The sequence below is a fragment of the Buceros rhinoceros genome, unplaced genomic scaffold, assembly GCF_000710305.1.
Source record: "Buceros rhinoceros silvestris isolate BGI_N320 unplaced genomic scaffold, ASM71030v1 scaffold3406, whole genome shotgun sequence".
NCBI classification, from domain to species: Eukaryota; Metazoa; Chordata; class Aves; order Bucerotiformes; family Bucerotidae; genus Buceros; species Buceros rhinoceros.
Genome location: NW_010417972.1, coordinates 35,864 through 54,470, shown reverse-complemented (window position 1 = coordinate 54,470; position 18,607 = coordinate 35,864). Strand labels below are relative to the sequence as shown.

Genomic DNA, 18,607 nt, shown 5'->3' with positions numbered 1-18,607 from the left:
AAAGAGTGTAGATAGCTTTGTTTTATCAACAAGATAAAAATCCAGCAAACAGTAGCTTCCTTTGTTTGCTGATTGTCCTTCATTTTTACAGAAGATGCAAGTGGTTAACAAAAATATTAATGTCCACCTTTCCCTTTTTTTATTTTTCAAACAAAATCACATTAGTCTACTTGTGATACTCTGAGATACTTTTCCTGTGTAGTTTGAAAATCTACAAAGGTGTAATCAGGTTTGTAAATTTAGAAACTTCCATATCATCTTCAGTTCCACTCCTCGCTGTTAGAAAAGCCTGTTACATAGTGGTTACCAGACTTGGACTAACGATGACCACAGAAGCTGCAAAACAGTTTCTGCTGTTTCTGCTGTTTCCCTTGTTCTCAGATATGCATGTAATCTGTTAGAGGTAACTGAAAATATTAACCCTATTTCATGCTCCTAAAGCAGTTGTTTTGAGTTTGAAAATGTTAACGTCTGATCAAAAGCAATCCGTGTCTTTAACGTGGGAAGCTGTGAGGCTAAGACCTGTTACTAAGGGTGAGGAAACAGGTAGAAGGAATGGTCTCAATGGTGCCCCAGCTACTCAGTTGTGAATATTACAAGTGGACACTTTCTGTGATTAGCTGTATTATTGGTTGAGAGTTTTGAGGCATAGAAGATAAAAAATATTAGATGTAGCTTTTGCTTCTACTAAATAATTAAATTTAATTACTCAAGGGTTTTGAGGTACAGAAGATCAAAAATGTTAGTCTTTTGTTTATACTAAAAAGAATAGGCAAACCCAATTGATTATGCCCAAAGGATAATAAAACTTATTTCTTCCGGAGATTCAGTAACTGAATTTAGTATACTCAGGTAGAATACAGTCATGGATCATTTATACATTAGAGTATAAGGCAAACCTAATATTTGAATTATACTCTTTGGTTGCCATCATGGCATTGGGTTTGATGGATGGGTTTCTTGGAAAACACAACTAACCCATAGTGTAGAAGATGAATGAAACATCCGACACCTCTGTGAAATTAAAGCACAGCTTTCTGATTTACTGTGGCCCTATTTTCAGCTGCCATAGGGTTGAAGACCTTGAAGTAAGTAGAATCTATGTATCAGGCCAAGCTAGTACAAATACCTAAATCCTTTCTAGTTGTGGTCAACATTAAACGTGAAGCAAATGAAAGATGTGTCTTTCATACGAGTATGAATAGTGTAAATCAGTTTTTAATTGAATAGCTTACCTATATGTCATTACTGAATAGCAGTACAGAGTCTAATTATTTTCATTGCATGTTCATTTGTGACTGTATTATGTAAGGAAGAAAAGTAGCTTCTAAACTCATAATGCATTCACTCAATGTCTGATATTTTTCTTCTCAGAAAATTCAACAGATGAAATGGCAATTGTGTAGTCTGCCTTAGAAGAACAGCTGCAAAAGTTAGTTCACCACAAAACAAGTTGCACAAAGTGATTTATGAAGTACTGTTTCCTTAATTGTTGCATGGAACTTCTCTGGCTCTGGAGATTTACTTGAAGCAACTATTACAAATCTTTGATTTTCAGAAATAGTAGATGCCTGTTTTTCCTTCTTTACCTCCATTTTTTATCATGTATTTTTAGTTTATGACCAAGAATAACTTCTTTTCCCCTTGTTGTCAGACACAACTGGAGACAAGCTAAAAGGGAAAATTGCCCCAAAAGCTATTAATCCTTTGTAGTTTTATCCTAATAACTCTACATTAATGATATTTTTGTTTTAATATGAATTTCAGATCTGAGAAACCAGTGTTAATCAGATGACAGAGTTAATCTGGGTTTTTTTTCTTCTTACTGCAGAACTTCTGTAAACTGTAGAAGTTTTGTGAAATTGTAAAGAAAATAGGAACATAAGGTGCATTGTACTTGACATAGTCATGAGTGCTTTAAGCAAAAAAAAATTACAGAATTCAGTCTCTGAGACATAACCTGATGTGTTTTTTTAACATTATTTTGGATCTTGCCATCAAGAAATATGAATGACAGTACTGAAATTTAAATGACCAAACTAAAAGAGGTTTAAGTTAATTTAATTTTGAGCTTTTAACTCTGTATGCTAATATCATTAATACCTGCCAGAAAGAATGGCTGTTTGTTAGTTCATTATGAATAGAGGGAAATTCTCCTTTTAGCTTGGCACTATGAGGTCTTCATAATAAGCTTCTTGGCTTTTTTGATTACACAGAATGATAAAATGTGTTTATTGGCTTGGCAGTATTGGGCGGTCATAGGCATTTTTTCTGGGTGTTTCTAGAAAAGAACAAGCTAAAGCAAGCCCGAATTTGCCCTGTGTCATTGAAATAGTGATGATTTTCCCACAAAAAGAAGCAATTCAGGAGCTTTGCACTGGGTCACTGGAAGCTCTGCTTCCAGTTACAGTCATCTGTTCCATCTCCCTGCAATTGCAGGCTTACTCCCTATACTTGATTTCCCAGTGGTTTTTTCCTTAAAAGACTTCTTTCTCACCATACCTTTATATGTGCCTTCAGCGTCAGCTATATGTAGTTTATACTCACAGAAAATGTTTCTTTATTCTTTGAGGCAAAGTAGTTGTCTCTTTCCAGTCCAGCCTATTTGCATGGAATCGCCATTGCTTTCATATTTAGGGAGCTGAAAAGATCTAACACAGAATATTGTGGGGAACCGTGACTGCATTTACCCAAATTAGCAGGGGGAGATTGTCCCATTATGAAGGAGTAAGGAGGGGATGTACTTACTGCTGGGGCTGGGGGATTATTAGTGCAAATTAATTACAATTGCTGCTCCTCAAGGATATGCCACATGTACAGTGCAAGGAGCATATAAGATAACTATCACATTAATAGTGTCATTTTTATTGATCATCTTTTGTTTTTGTCAGTTGAAACAACAAAGGGCTTCTTTGCCACAAATTCTTGCTGGTATGAAATAGTACCTGACGAGTAAAAGCAGACTGAAGAAGAAAGATAAATTGTTTTCTTTAATAAGGCTTTTCAGGTTTAGGTAGGACTATAAAAAATCGGAAGGTTCAGGTCAGTGGCTGAACTAAATTACCAATCAAACTCAAGTGGTAAGACAAAAATGTTGTCTTTCAGAGTAAATGCAACATCCTATTTCACCAGAAATGCTATTTTAGTCTCCTAAAACGTCCCAAGGAAATGGAGATGCATGAACAAGCAGATGAGAGAGACTGAGGTAGCAATGTAGACTATCTCAAGTCATATTTAGGTATTATAACATAAAAAGCATAAGGACCATGGTAAGACATTGCAAGCTTCTCATGCTTTTGATATTCCATTGGGTATCTCCACAGGCCACCTAGAGCTTGCTGGGTAGCTTTAAGTTGTATGTGCATGGTAAGATACAGCCCAGTTTGGATAGGTGTAAGAACAGAGGTGTAATAACGGATTTTGGGGAAGAGAGGCTGGGAAGCTGCCTAGCGGAAAAGGACCTGGGGGTACTGGTCGACAGCTGGCTGAGTATGAGCCAGCAGAGTGCCCAGGTGGCCAAGAAGGCCAACGGCCAACAGCTTGGGTGATAGCAGCAAGAGTGTGGCCAGCAGGAGGAGGGAAGTGATTGTCCCTCTGTACTCACTGGTGAGGCCACTCCTTGAGTACTGTATTGACTTTTGGGCCCCTCATTACAAGAAGGACACTGAGGTGCTGGAGCGTGTCCAGAGAAGGACAACCAAGCTGGTGAAGGGTCCAGAGCACAAGTCTTACGAGGAGCGGCTGAGGGAACTGGGGTTGTTCAGCCTGGAGAAAAGGAAGCTGAAGGGAGACCTTATCGCTCTCTACAACTGCCTGAAAGGAGATTGTAGCGAGGTGAGGTTTGGTCTCTTCTCCCACGTGACAAGTGACAAGATGAGAGGAAATGGCCTGTAGTTGCTCCAGGGGAGATCTAAGTTAGCTATCAGGAAACACTTGTTTAGAGGGTTGTGAAGCATTGCAACAGGCTGCCCGGGGAGGTGGTGGAGTCTCCATCCCTGGAGGTGTTTAAGGGATGTGTAGCTGTGGTGCTGAGGGACGTGGTTTCGGGACCCTGATGGTGCAGCGTGAACAGTTGGGCTTGATGATCTGAAAGGTCTCTTCCAACCAGGTGATTTGGTGAGTCTGTGATTCAGTTTCTGAGCTGTTTCAGTGATCCTTTTGCAAGAATAATAAATCTTACAGCTGAGGCTGACTGGGGAAAAGGGCTGCCAGTTCTTCGGGTGAAACATGTCTCAAGCTTAAAATGAAAGAGACATGGGAATTCTGTGTTAAAAATACCACCTTTTTTCTGAGAAAGAAAGAGAAAAGAAACTAAGGCCAAGAAGCTGATGTGGGTTTATGCTTGCTCATCAAATTCCTAGCCTTGCAGGCAAACAGGGTCTACAGGGGGTTTCACTCAGCATGTCTACTCTTTTTCTAAAGATTCCATGATTCTCTTTGGATTTCAAGGGTAAAGTGACCTTTATTAAAGAAATCTTTTTTTTTTTTTTTTTTTTTTAGTTTCTTGCTCATATGCCATGTATTCTCTAAAGGACTTAAGAAACAGAGCTTTTGAAGTCTCTAGGCTACAGGAAAATGTTACTAAGCTGCTGTGGATTTGGGAGAGCTCTAGCACTGACTCTTTAATCAAGCAGGTGGATTGCTGCCAGAGAAGGATCAAAGGATCTGTACATAGGAGTGCCTTCAGAGATCCAGAACTAGGGGCAGCAACCAAGCTGTAGCTGCACCTAGAAGCACAAAGCATTCAGCAGCTGGGTCTGCTCACATCAGAATGGTGCTGCCTGAAGAGCAGGATGAGGCCAGCTGCTAAGAAGTGAATGGTGCTCCCTAACTTGTTGATCCTTATCATTTGTTATAAACTATTTATAATGACTTGTATTAGTTTTAAGATATTTAGACTTTTTTTAATAAGTACAGTGTTTCTGGCAACTATCCTAGCTCTTGCTGCTGCTGTCAATTCATTTCTTCATTACCTGCTGCATATATAGTCCCAGATGTCTCTTCCTGGAATTTGGATGTAGGATATAAGGAAAATAAAATTAATATCCAATTTCTTCGATCATTAAAACTGTAAAGGTTCTTATCTGTGCGTGATGAGGTGAGACTGACTATTGTATACAGCTATTTTGCATTACTTGCTATAAACAGTGACTTCTGTGCTACTGTGGCACAGCAGCAGGTGAGAAGATTGTAAAGGTGTTTTCCTAATATAATTCTTAGTGTTGTAAGAGTCTGACAGCTACAGCCTGGGAATAATCAGTTATTTAATCTCTTTCTTTGTTGATTTCCTGACAGTTACTGTCTTTGGTTTTTTGGGGGTTTTTTTTGAGGAATTATAAATTGTATAGAAGGTAATGGAAGAGCTATAGATTTCTGCTAAGGAAAAACATCTCAGTAATCCCAAATGATAAAATGTTAAAATAGCAGTTTGCACTTACTGGGGAAGGTCCACTGTTGCACAGGAACTGTCCTAGTAGAAAAATCTATCCTTTATACATTCAAAATTGTTATATATCTTTATGCAAAATTATATGCATATTAAAGTGAAAATTTTTAATGAATTGGACTGTAATGTCTTTTAAAACTCCAGTTCTCAAAATGTTAACAATGTGAATTAAATGACATAGTATTTATCAGTGAGGGAAGAAGAGCTGTTTTAAATGTACCATCTGTTGTCTGGCCTTTTAATAGTAGTGTAACTCCAACAATGTGCTATTTCTACCTACCCTCTCTCAGCTGATCTGGAACAGCAACATATGGAACCCAGGGTCAGTCAAAATTAGTAAAGAGATGTGATTTCTTGATCAGGACCTGGATAAACAAGCAATTTGGATCTACTTCCAATTACTTGAGTTTATATTGAGTTTGTAACCTTTCAGCCTTTGAATACCTGGTCTTTGGTATAGTCTGGAGGGTATCTGCTCCTCTCAGGATAGCCGAGTAGTGACTGAATCCTATTTCTGTAGTGAACAAAGAAGCTTTCTGTAGAGCCTGTAAAGGATGATCCTGGCTTTGGAAAAGTAGGGACTCTCCCAGGCCACTTCTAACCTAGTACGTTCAGACCACTGCAATTTTTTAGGTGTCAGTTCACTGATTGTATTATTTTGATAACCAGTCTAGAGGTACTGACCATGTAAAGCTGAAGCTGAAGTCACTGAGGCTGCTTGTATCTCTGGAAAAAACCAAGTCTTTCACTGTTTCAAGCTAAGCATGCACATCTCCATGTGGTCAAAAATTAGCACATGGAGAATATCCTATAACATATACTGAATGCATGTTCATATTTACACTTGTGATGAATTTATTTTAATTGTTAATTTCTGGTATAACTTTGAAATATTCTTGCAGATAGTTAATATACTTACAAAGAATAGCAAGTAGCGTAACGTTCAGAATACAAATTGACAGACACATTACGATTATTCATGTGACTTACAGAATTTTTAATAACAGCAGTGATTATTTCTTCACATATCAACTATTACTGTAAAATAACAAATGGAAGAATCAGTCTGGGAAATAAAAAGAACAGAATGCCATTCTGATACTCCTAGGTAGCACTACAAAATCTAACAGATCAAGCTGAAAAATTTAGCAGTATTTCTAAGTGTCAGTCTTGATACCTCAGAGTTAAGTTGTGATTTACCGAACAGTTTGCTTTTGCATTGCTGATCATTAGATCAGTGAGTGCCAGCTTTGAATGATTTGGCCAGTTCTTTGGTAGAGTCTGTGTTTTCAGGGCACTCTGAGGTATTACAGACATTATGTTAGTAGCCTGGATACTAGACGAGGCACAGTGAGGCTTTATTGAATGGCTGCCTCCTCTACGTGGACATACTTCTCAAGGTGAAAAATAAGCTTCATATGTACGAGTTCATTTTACATATATTTGTCAGTAGAGAAAGCACTCTGTCTTCTTCAAATTTGACTACTGAACTGGGCAGGGTTGTGTCCTCCTATAATCTTGTTGGCTTTGCTGTTTTCCCTGGACTCCTGTTCTGTTAGCCACGGATTCTCCTTTCTTTAGTGCGCAGGTCAGAGAATTTCAAGGATGAATAATTTCAGAGGTAAATTCTTAAAACCCCATTACTTTGGAACAGTTGAAAGCAGATTAATTTGATAGTAGTCAGGATGGAGAAAGAATAGGGTTAGCAATAGGAATTGGTTTGGGGGCTTAGCAGAATGATGGATTTCTTTGCTGTGTGGAAGAATAAAATGGTAGATTTCCAGATAGGGAGCACTGAAGTGAGGAAAACATTGGAGTCGGTTGCTCATACACAGTGAAGACTTCAGATTTAATAGCCTGGTTTTTGCTTTGCTTGCTGTTTTTTTATTTCAATTCTGTACATTAAAAGCAAAAGTAAATGCCCCAGTTTGGGATCTTATTCAAAATGTAAATAAAAATAGGACATTACTGTGATAATTAATTTTGCTGTATTTCAATTGCCCTAAGTAATGGCGATAGTTTTTTTCACGTCTCTTTTTTTGTCGTGTTTTTCACCTAAGTCAAATTATAGCTGTCATAGCCAATCGAAAACTGTAAGAAGATTGACTATAAAATTATTTATTTAAAATACAAGTTAATGAAAATTTTTACCTAATATTACTCATAAAGCCTACATGATTTGTGAAGTATGATCATACAGAGCAGCACTAGTCTAAACCTCCTACCTGTTGTTACAGCTGAGTAATGACTTCATAAATGCGTGGGTGTAATTTTGAAACTGGAAGATGCCTTCTCTTGAGCCATTAATTTCTATCTGCAGCACGATGAGTTACGTTTTAATGCGTATGTACTTTTAAATTTCATTTAAGTTCACTTTCTGTCATTGCATTCCCAAACAACAATAAGACAAGCTCCTGTCTGGAGTAGTAGGAAGACATGTGGTCTTGCCAAATATCTATGTGTGGTAATGCTTGTTGCATTTGTTTAATACATTACTGCTACGTTTGTTTACATTTCTTAAGTAGGTTAACAGCCATAGGCATTTCTCTTTTCTTTCTTAAATAATTTCAGTTTTTAAAAAAATAAGGCAGATTGTCAGTGTGTGCATTGCCAATACTGCGAGTCCTGGTGGTCCACAGGTGGTAATGCAGATCTGGGCTTGTCAAGCGGATTGTTGTTTTGTCTGACAGTGGAGTCCACGCAGCTGGTTGTACCATGCTTCTAAGGGAAATGGGGAGTAAGCTCCTTACTCCAGATGCAGAATCCCCTTTGAAGTGGAGTCCATTTTATAAAAAGGACGTTCCAGATGCATTTTTTTAATTCCATTCATTTCACGTATGCAGCTGTCTGCTGGGAAACCATCATCTGTCTTTCTCAATCTATGAGAAGATTACTTATTTTGAAAATAAATTAGTTTTTCTAAATTACCTGACGATTTAATCTTTCTGTACAAAAGCTGTGATTATTTAACTGCTAGTGAATTCCTAAGTGCTCGTACATCTTCAAGCCAAGTACTAAGTTCTTCTGATTCAAGTTGCCACCTTCAAGCCACCCACGGATGGTGGTTTGGTATATTCTAGGCATTCTTCAGATAGGTTTTTAAATAAACTGATCCACGGATGCAGATGAGTAAAACAGATTGTGAAAATTAAGGACTGATTTGCAAGTTAAGTTGGCAGTTTTGGAGCTGGGGTTTGGAGGCTGGCATAGGTAGCAGGTTACCCTGCTTCTTTGACCTCAGGTAGGGCTGCGTCTAATGTTCCTGCAGGGCTTCCTTCGGCTTGACTGGCAAGCCAGGCTTCCATGAGCACTTTTGGCAACCTGCTATAAAATCTCACTCTAACAACTTCTTGATCATCATGGATCCTGGGGCAACTTCTAGCTCAGCCTCAGGCCACTGTCTTAGCTTTGCTCAGGTCTCCAGTCTTCTTCCAAACAACGACTTAGAAGGCCGGACATGAAAGCAGCCTTCCCTACCACCTGTTCTTCATTAGTTCGGAGCTTTTTTCCCTGTTGGAGATAATGTTTTGTTTCTTTTCCTCTCCATCCCATTTTCTCAGCCTGTCACGTGCATCTTTGTCGATGTCTTTCGCTGTTTAAGCTGTTCTTGGTTGTTAGCTACCCAGTTTGTGCCGCTGAAGGGCTCTTGATACTTTCTTCAGAGAAGGGATTTAGGACGTCAGTGCCCGAGATGTATACTTGGATTTAAGTTAGCTAAAACATGTACAACTTTGCAGGATCAAGACCTAATCTGGGAAATTATCTCTTGGAATCTTGGTGTTAAAAACTGTCTTGGTAGAGTGTTTTTAGAGTGTTTAGTATTTTGAAAATTGCTTAGCTTACTAATGGATGGCAAGTACTTTAAAAGTGGAAAATATGTTTTTAACACAGACTTCTAAAACATAACTCACATGACTGAAAAATATTACATGAAAATAATTTTATTCATGTTAGTTTATTTGTGGGCTTATATTGTTAAGGATTTGGTGTTATGAACAACAGGTTTCTACATTCCGTATTTCTATGAGTTTCAATGAAAAAGAGAAAAATCTACTCCTGACAGCTTTCTGCAGAAGTATCGCAAGGATGTATTTGAGTCATTTCTTGCCTGACTTGAATAATTAGAAAGCTCGTGGCTGACAGACCTTGGTTTCACCATTGATTATTAATAAAACATTAGAAATGCACAGTAGTCTTTAAAAAAAAAAACCCTAGAAACGTGTGTGTTAAATCAATCTAATGCAAATCAAACAAAGCTCATGATAGAAAAGGTGGAATAGAAAGACTCATTTTTACTTGTCTTAATAAACAGGATTATTACTGAATTAGAGTTTGGATTTTTTGTCAGAAAAGGATTTTTTCCAATGTGTTTTGACAGAGCCCTCAGCTGTGAGAAACTACTGACTGTAGATATTCTTTGCCAAAATGATGAATCTATTTCCAGTAAGTTAGTTGCTTCATCTTGTTGGATATACTCTTGGGAATTTATCACGTAATTCCTTTAATCCAAACCAGTTGTGTACATATTTTGTAATTGATGAATTACTGACAGTAAATAAATATTCATACAAAATGAACTATCTGTTAAAGAAAAAAAAATACTGCTTAACAGTTTTTGTACCAGAGCTTAGAGTACAGTCTTGTATTTACTGCTTTTCACATGAACTGGAGTGTCTAAAACTACTGTTTACAATTATTATAACATTGAATATATACCATCTCAGATAAGAACACATTTACATTGGAACTGTATGTCAAATACTCTTATCAACACAGTGAGTAATACCAGATCATAGCCCTTGAAATAAAATGTCATTAAGTTTGCGAAGATGAAACAACTATTCTTCCGTCAAATTCTGCTCCACATTTAGATGAAATGCCTTGGTAAGTAATGACTTTGAAGACTGGGTGTTACTTCCTTTAGCTCTGATTGTAGTTGGCAGGCATTTTGTGTTCTTTCTGTATTACCAACACAGAACATCTATCTCCAGCATACTCTCTGTCTTCATAAATGGATGTAACTTTGGTGTGTTGGACACATTTCTGGTGTGTTGTTTGCATTTGATTAATTTGGTCTCACTGCTTTTGTGTATGTGTATATCTTATTCCTACTACTGAATATGTATGACTGATACACTGAGCTGTTGGCTTCTGTTCTGTGAATATTAATTAAAGAGTATACTCCTCTGCTTAATGGCTTTGCTCTTCTGCTCTTTTGCTTAATGGCAGCCAGACTTATAGTCTTTTTTTTTTCTCTTCAGTCATTGTTGTGTAAGACACTGGCAAGAACACTTTTTTTCATCTATAAACACTATTTCATGCTTAAACATATCCATTGTTTGGTCAAAGTTATGAAATATTGTTGCTCAATTAAATTTTGTTTTCAACATTTCCTGGTAAAAGCAGTAATAGAAAAGATAAAGCAGTAAAGGAAGGGGAGAGAATTAAGTAGAAAAAAATACTGGGCATAGCAAGCAAGGAAGAAGCAGGAGATTCAGCTTCATATGGTTTCAGGTCTTATGATTTGGACTAATAGTTTTCTTTAGTCACAAGCCGAACTTGATGCTTTTCTGGATTCCATTACTATGGTGAAAGGAATAATTTATGTCCAAACTATTCTTAAAGAGAAACAGGGTAGAAATTTCTTAGGTCTTATGTATGTTTCAAATGTGTATAAGGATAATCGTTGATTAGGGCGTGACAGCTTCGTATGGTGAGAAATTAAGAGACATGTTCAGTATTTAAAACATAAAGCCAGTAAATGTGTGTTTGTGGTGATGGTGGTGCAGAGCAGTAACAGAAGCAGCAAGCCTCTTGAAAACACTGCTCACATTTTTATGGTATGTAGTGCTGATATAAAGGTTGATAGCTTCAGCTTTAGTCATTCTCTGTGAATCTCACCAGTGAGGTAGCCAAGGCTAATAGGAAGGCTTGGACTTTAGGGTTTGTATTATTTTTCAAGGGTTTTTGTTTTAGTCTCCCTTGCCCCTTTCATGAAGATGCCGTAGAGTGTAGGGGCTGTCTCTAAATTATGCTGTTAGTAAGATTTTCCCCCTAGCACTATCACTGGCTGAGCTGTACTACTAGCAGAATTTAATGAACAGTAGGTCTCTTGCTGTTCCTGTTGCACTTGACCATTAGGACAGTCTTGCTAAAATCCTCTCGGAGTAGTAGGACCATAGAGAATATCACATCATTTGTATTTGCTAATGATGTTGTTCTACTACATTTTATTTTGAATGTTACAAGTGTAAGCATTTTTTAATTCCTCCAGTGTCAGCACAGAATTTATACCTCAGTTTTGGTACAGATCATGGTTTTGTAATGTTCTAGAAAGGCATAAGGCAGAAATCCCCCCAAACCTTCTGCATTTTTGCATGATGTAATGTGTTCAAAGGCAGGTCTGGTTTTATGGAAAGGAATGCAGTAGAACCAAAGCGTGTTATTCATAGCAAACAATAGTTGAAAGCTGAATCATTGAATCACAACAACTTTTCATTTGCTTCTAGTCAGTTTGTTTACCTCAGAGATGTATTTAAATTATTTTCAGGAACCATCAGTAAGAGAACTGAATGGCTTCAATAAAATACTGGCTTAGTCCACCATTACTAGTGGAAATTCATCTGTTTATAGAACACATACTTGCCCAGTGTTGTGCTACCTCCCTTTGAACACCTCCTATAACTATTCCTCCTGCATATATACATGTGTTTATATTTGAATGTATTAGCATGCTCTTGCAGAAATAGCTATTTGAAAATAAATCTTTACTTACAGACTGTCTATATCAATTGAATATTTGTTCCAAATCCATGTCAAAACAGTAGACCTTGAATATTTTCAAAATCCTTTCTCCTGAATAAAGGACATTTCCACTGTTTTAATTCATACAAAGATACACTTCTGTGACTTGAGTTTACTTCTTCAGCTTTGATAATGATTATTCCCACATTCTCGTGGTTTGTGAATTCTGGAAAGTTAATTGTCAAGTGATCAATGTCAAGCGATCTTGACATGTCAAGCGATCTTGACATGTCAAGCGGTCTTGACATGTCTGGTTAACATAGTTATTGCTTATTAACCTGGAAATGCTGGTATTCCAAAGGAGTTCTAATGTACTAAGAAAAGCTAAATTAAGGTGCTTTTCCCTGCTGTTCCACACCTGCCATTGTCCTTCCCTAGTTCTTGTAACCAAGCTTTAAGATTTCAACAGTAACATGGAGGTAAGAAGAGACGAAACCATGGCTTTTTAAAGACCATGTCTAATGGTTTTAACATGGACTATAGTCTTGTTATAGTATATATTATTTTTGAGTATAGTTCTTCAAAAGTGTTCATATTGCAGTGATTAATGACGTAAAAATATACAGACTGTTAAAAAGAAGCAGAGTTTTCGGATATGGTAAATTACTGACAAGTAGTTTTTCTTCAACTTTCGGCTAATGCGAATATCGTAACTTGTCTGTAGTTGGGCAGAATCGTTATTAATGCTACTCTTTTCAGTTATTTACATGTCTTTCATTTTAGATGTAGTTTCAAAACTGAAGAATTCATTTAGGAATGCCTTTGTATAATAGTTTAATTTCTGTATGTTCATATAATCGTTTATGGAATTAAAAATGAAAATGGTTGAACTGAACAGGGCATCTACATTTATAGTTATAAATGGATGGGAAATTAATACTTGCATTTTCTCTTTTTCCAAACTTTAGGGGGGACCCAGAGATTACCTCGCACAATTGGAGTGTCTTTGGCAAAAGAGCTAATCTTCGCTGCACGTATTGTAGATGGTGAGGAAGCAAAATCAATAGGATTGATTAGCCATGTGGTAGAACAGAATGAAGCAGGGGATGCTGCATACAGAAGAGCATTAGCTCTGGCAAGAGAATTTTTACCTCAGGTAAAAAGAATAATTTTTATTTGAGCTCTTAGCTTTCACCAAACATTAATAAAGAACCAGATGTATTAAGAAAAACTGTCATGAAGTTATGAATGAAAAAGCCATTCTAATTATGTGAGAGCAACCAGAAGTTTTCTCTCTTGTGTATTGAGTGGTGTTATTTGGTTATTATTTCATAGTGAAGCAAAAAGCCTCTGTCAGACCTCATATTCGTATTGGGTTTTTCGGCTTTCAAGTTTTAAACAAAAAAATTGTATATGAGGTTTTTTTTAGTAATGTCTCAGTGTGTTACTCTATTTCTATTGGACACTTCAGAAGAGAGGCAGAAAGGTCCATATGACAGTGGACATATCTCAGTGTAACTGCTATTTTGAAAACAACCCTAAATGTAATTTCGGTGTTAAAGCAAAATCCATTTGCTAGTGGAAAGTTTTCTTTCTGTCCTTTGTGTATAAGCTGGATGAAAGAATCATGCTTGTATTATCATTCAAAGCGACTTCCTAAGAGAATTTAAATGGGATTTGCTGAATTCCTGTGCTTTAGAACTTGAAAACTTCAGAAAGGTATTTAAGTATGACCCTTACAGGAGCCTTTGTGTTAGCTAATTGCTTCCTGTTCCCCTGTTGCCATAGACTGGAAGCTGTTTGTTCAGAGTAAGAATGTGAGTTTGAAGCTTTTGATAAACCTGCTTTTCAAGTGAAGGGTCTCAGGTAGCAAATTCATAGGCAGAAGAAGAGGGTAATTAGTGACCCACCACATTAGATCAGAAGTGTAAGGGCTAAAATTTTCAATCAAAAATGGAAAATGTTGTAGATTATATATGGCATTTAAAATGGGTTATTTGTGTCTTGAACACTTTCAGAGAAAGACACACATTAAAAATAAAGTAGAAATTTTAACATACAGTGATTCTGGAAGGTCGAGTTATAGTTAAGCTTTGCATTGGAAACAGCTCAAAAGCATTTGCCTTTTCCTAAAGCAGCAGGCCACTTCTCTAAAGCAGTGTCTGAACATTCAGAAGCTGATGCTGATGAATAGACACAGGCCTGAGGTGGTTCCCACTGTTCTGTGGCTCACTGGAAGAGGAGGGTGGAAATCCCTCTCTCTGCTCAATGGGGACCTCAGTAGCTCATGGAAGATTGTCATCTCTTGACCAATGCAGCCTTTGCAGTAGCGTCTTTAGGTTTGAAGCTGCATCAGTTTGGTTTATTTCATAGTCACATCTTTTCATGTGTCTTCCTTGTGTGATAATAGGGACCTAAGATTGTCTTTGAGAAGGCCTAAAATGATGACTCTTAAGGTGGCTGTTCGGAGCCTTGTCTTGAAGGAAATTGAGTGAGGAAATTTGACAAAAGTGGACAAGCTCATCTTCTTTGAAACATTAATCAAATGTGTTGCTTTAACTAGTTTTATTTTATTTTAAACGGTGTGCTTTCACTTTTTTCATTATTGAAACTACCAGTTTGGAACTACACATCTATTACAGTGATGAAATTTAGGATATTTGACCTGTTTACCGTGTATTTAATACAAGTCCAAAGTCTAGAATGTCCCAATATAAGAACACTGCTGTATAGACTTCTTCATTGCCTATCTAAATAAGCTTTTTCTTTCATTTTAGGGACCAGTAGCAATGAGGGTTGCAAAACTGGCCATCAATCAGGGAATGGAGGTAAGGATCTATACATTTTGTAAGAAAAAGCAGAAGTTAGGCTGGCAAAAGGTCTACTGTGGTGATTTTTTGTTCTAGAACTGTTTTTACTTTCTCAGTGTGTAGTCTTTCAAAATCTTATTTTGTCAAAACTTTTAAAAGATGAAATGCAATTTTTTTATGTCTCAGACTCCTGAGACTAGAGTTGATGCTTATTTCTGTTACAAGGCTTAGTAACCTTATGTCTGTCCAGGATTAATGCACTCTGCTAATTATTAATACTAGAAAGTAAACATAAACTACTAAGAACAAGTTGTATTTCAAAGCTGGGCAGAAGAAAACCTCAAAGTCATGCTCGGTAAAGTCTGTCAGTGCTCTCAGTTTTTAGGAACTAATGAAATTAAAGGCCAAAAGGCATGTTATTATTTTTAATAGTTTAATAGAGGTTAGTGTTAAAATTTTATGTGGAGTCTGATTTCATATTTGATTCTGATTGCCACTTCTTCTGGAACACTCTTGACTTAGCTCTAAAGCTTGTTAAAATCCAGCCATGCACACGTCCGGACATGTGTTTTACTTCAGGCTTGTGAATTATCTTGCTGACCTCAACAGGACTATTAATATTTAAAGTTAAGCACATGCATGACCTCCGCACCAGGATACCTTATAGTTCAGCCTGGGATAAGGGAAAGGGCATCACAGCACATGCAACATCTCAATCCAAGAAGACAAATTTAAGAATCATCCTTTTTTTCTTAAAGTCTCAAAAGCAACCAGTGATACAATTTTCAGCAAAATATACCACCACCAACCGCTAAGTTTTAGCTGGAGAACCAAACTCAGATGCTGTTGTGTGAAGAGAGGGTTTGTCAGGTTTCCCCAGCAAGTAATGGAGTAATTCAAGATTTATTTCAGTGGTACATGAGGTTCAGAATGCTACAGGCTAAATTATCTAGCTACCAGAAGTAGTGGACTGAAAGCTCAAAGTTGTAATGTTTGTAAAATTAGTGTTAGAAAGATTCTGAGTAAACATCTAGTTCAGTCTTGAGGCCCCAAGACAAGATCTACTGTATCAAAACCAATCAAGGCAAATGTTCATTCAAGCTGTTGTTACAAACATTCCATGGCAGAGATTTCATGGCTCTTTTTGGTAACCTGTCCTAGAGCTTATCTCCCCTTGACAAATTGCTTGTGGTGCACAGCCACAGTTCTTTCAGTGGCTGTGTGGAGAGCTGGTAAGTTGTGCCGCAGCTAATGGTTAAGACAGGCATTGATGTAGTGAGGGGAAAATTCAGCCTTTTCAGTGGTTCAGACCAGCTCCCAGAGAAAAAAGTGTTGTTAAAACTAGGTAATGATGCAGGATGGCCATTGGCCTCTTTTTTTTTTTCATTTTAGATCCCTTCAAACTTGAATTTATGTTTATTTTGTGGCATGGCATCATGTTCTTTTATGACATTTTGAAAGTAACTTTTTTCAGAATGAAAATTATTGTGCAGTACACTAAATCTTCTCCCCTATAGTCAATGAAATGATTACAGATGTGCGAGTAGCTAATGCTTTTTGGTCCAGATGATTTGTAGTGTAGAACATACATTGTTTTGACAATGTATTACGTATTAATTGTAACACCAAATAAGGAAACTGGTACAGAAATGCTGACTACTCTCCCCTCACAGCAGTGTAGCATTGCTCTGTTAAAGTAGCGTAGAACAGCTTTGCAGAAGTGTTTTAGTACGTGGCATATAGAAACACAGTGCTTAAGCTAGCTGCCAGTAAATAATATGTGTTAAATAGACAAAAATATGTTTTTAAAAAACATTGTATTCTTTTCTTCAGGTCGACTTAGTAACAGGTTTAGCAATCGAAGAAGCTTGTTACGCCCAGGTATGTAACTGATTACAGGAATGAACACAGGAAATAGGCTTTGATGGTGCCTGTTATGAAACATGCAGAAATTCAACTAGAAATTGCTTTATGATTTCTTCTACAAATATTTTGACGTTGTATTTAGACCTTCCTTCTACTTTGTTTTTGTAAGGAATTTAAGGAAGGAGTTGTAGTTTGTGACAAAAACATCTCCCTGCCACGACTGTTAGGGTGAAAGTGGTGAAGCACTGCACAAACCTGTTTGCCAGCAAAACGTGAGAATGATGTGTTTGAATTTATATGTTCTTGGACTTTCAGACAAGGTTTTGATCATGGATGATGGGAGTAGAAGCATCAGCATTAGATGCTTATTTAAAACACATGGTGATATGATTAATACCACTCCAGCCCCCCTAAAAAACCCAAAATAAAAACCAAAATCCCACCAAAAACTCAAACTCTGAAGAGTTTCTCACAGTCATCTGACTGGAGAAAAGTTACTCCTTTTTCTCCCAGATGTTTCTCAACCTTATATTGTGATAACAGCCTTAGAAGTGTCTGGTATGTTCCTGTATCTGACTGGTATTTTATTTTTCATTTTTCTGTTATATGTTGCATGTTGGATGCATTGACGAACTAGGATTTCTATGAAAATATTTTTCTTGATACGTTTTCTGGTGTCAGTAATGAATTGTTACTCTCCTCATTGCAGACTATTCCAACTAAAGACAGAATTGAAGGTCTTCTTGCATTTAAGGAGAAGAGACCTCCTCGCTACAAAGGGGAATAAAAGAAGCTGATGCCTTTAAAGTACAGTGGGGTTAATGTACTATGATGAGGACCATTTAGGTGCACTTTGCATCCTCACCAGGAATATCAAAACCACCAAAGTAAAAGCAAATCATCCTGATGTTACAACATTTTGAATGCGTCCATACTTGTACTGGGCCCAGATAGAAATGTGTGTCAACTCATGCTCATTACAGTTTCTGAAGGCTGATCTGTGTATTGGCAAGGTCACAGGTTCATGCAGCATTTTTAAACTTCCATGTGTGCGAAACATACCATTCCATAATTGAAAAAGCTCTGCAAATCTTTATATAGACAAAACCTGTATGTGATGTTAAGTATCAATCTGCTGTATCATTTTATCAAAACAAAAGTGACTACTGAACACCAAAAATAAGAAGTTGTACCAAATCGACATTAAAATGAATATGTAGGTCATTCAAAATTATATTTGAGTATTCTACCTTAATGTGTACATTATTAATAAAGCTAAGGGAAATAAAAAGGATTATTGTTTGGAAAATGTTAAGCTTTAGTTATCTGATTTACAGTATTCTAAGTGAAATGAAATTCACTTTAGCACATAATGGTGTCCTTTTAATGAAGTCATTGCTATTATATTCGTTTAATTGTAGTAAATGAAGACATTTTTGAGGCCAGCCTTTAATTAGGCATTCTTGTATGTTAAACCTGTCTTAGTCTTGCATTCTTCCAACTTATCATCTGATCGGCACTGTCTTCTGTGGAAGAACTTTATTTAACTGTTGTCCCAGTTATTTTAGATTTTTGATGATTGTAGTTAAGATTGTTGTGCAGGGATGCGACTAATGTGCTGTTAAACTAGAATTCTTTTAATCTCCAGAGTATTCCTTTTGCAGGCCTAATAATGTATATTTATATACAATGGGGATAATACTGAAATGTTCTTTATTCTGTGGCGGCCTCAGGGTTCTTT

The 18,607-nt window shown here is 36.9% G+C and overlaps 1 protein-coding gene across 1 annotated transcript in view; it reads left to right on the top strand.

Annotated features, from left to right (window-relative positions):
* The window catches only part of AUH (AU RNA binding protein/enoyl-CoA hydratase), a gene marked incomplete at its 5' end in the record, with an annotated part of 76,716 nt that extends 58,598 nt beyond the window's left edge, over positions 1-18,118 (top strand). Inside the window, 4 exons of the mRNA XM_010138347.1 lie at positions 13,159-13,346; positions 14,968-15,018; positions 16,834-16,881; positions 17,576-18,118. Of these exons, the coding sequence (XP_010136649.1) occupies positions 13,159-13,346; positions 14,968-15,018; positions 16,834-16,881; positions 17,576-17,653 (365 nt within the window). The remainder of the gene's footprint in view (positions 1-13,158; positions 13,347-14,967; positions 15,019-16,833; positions 16,882-17,575) is intronic.
* Positions 18,119-18,607: the final 489 nt, after the last annotated feature.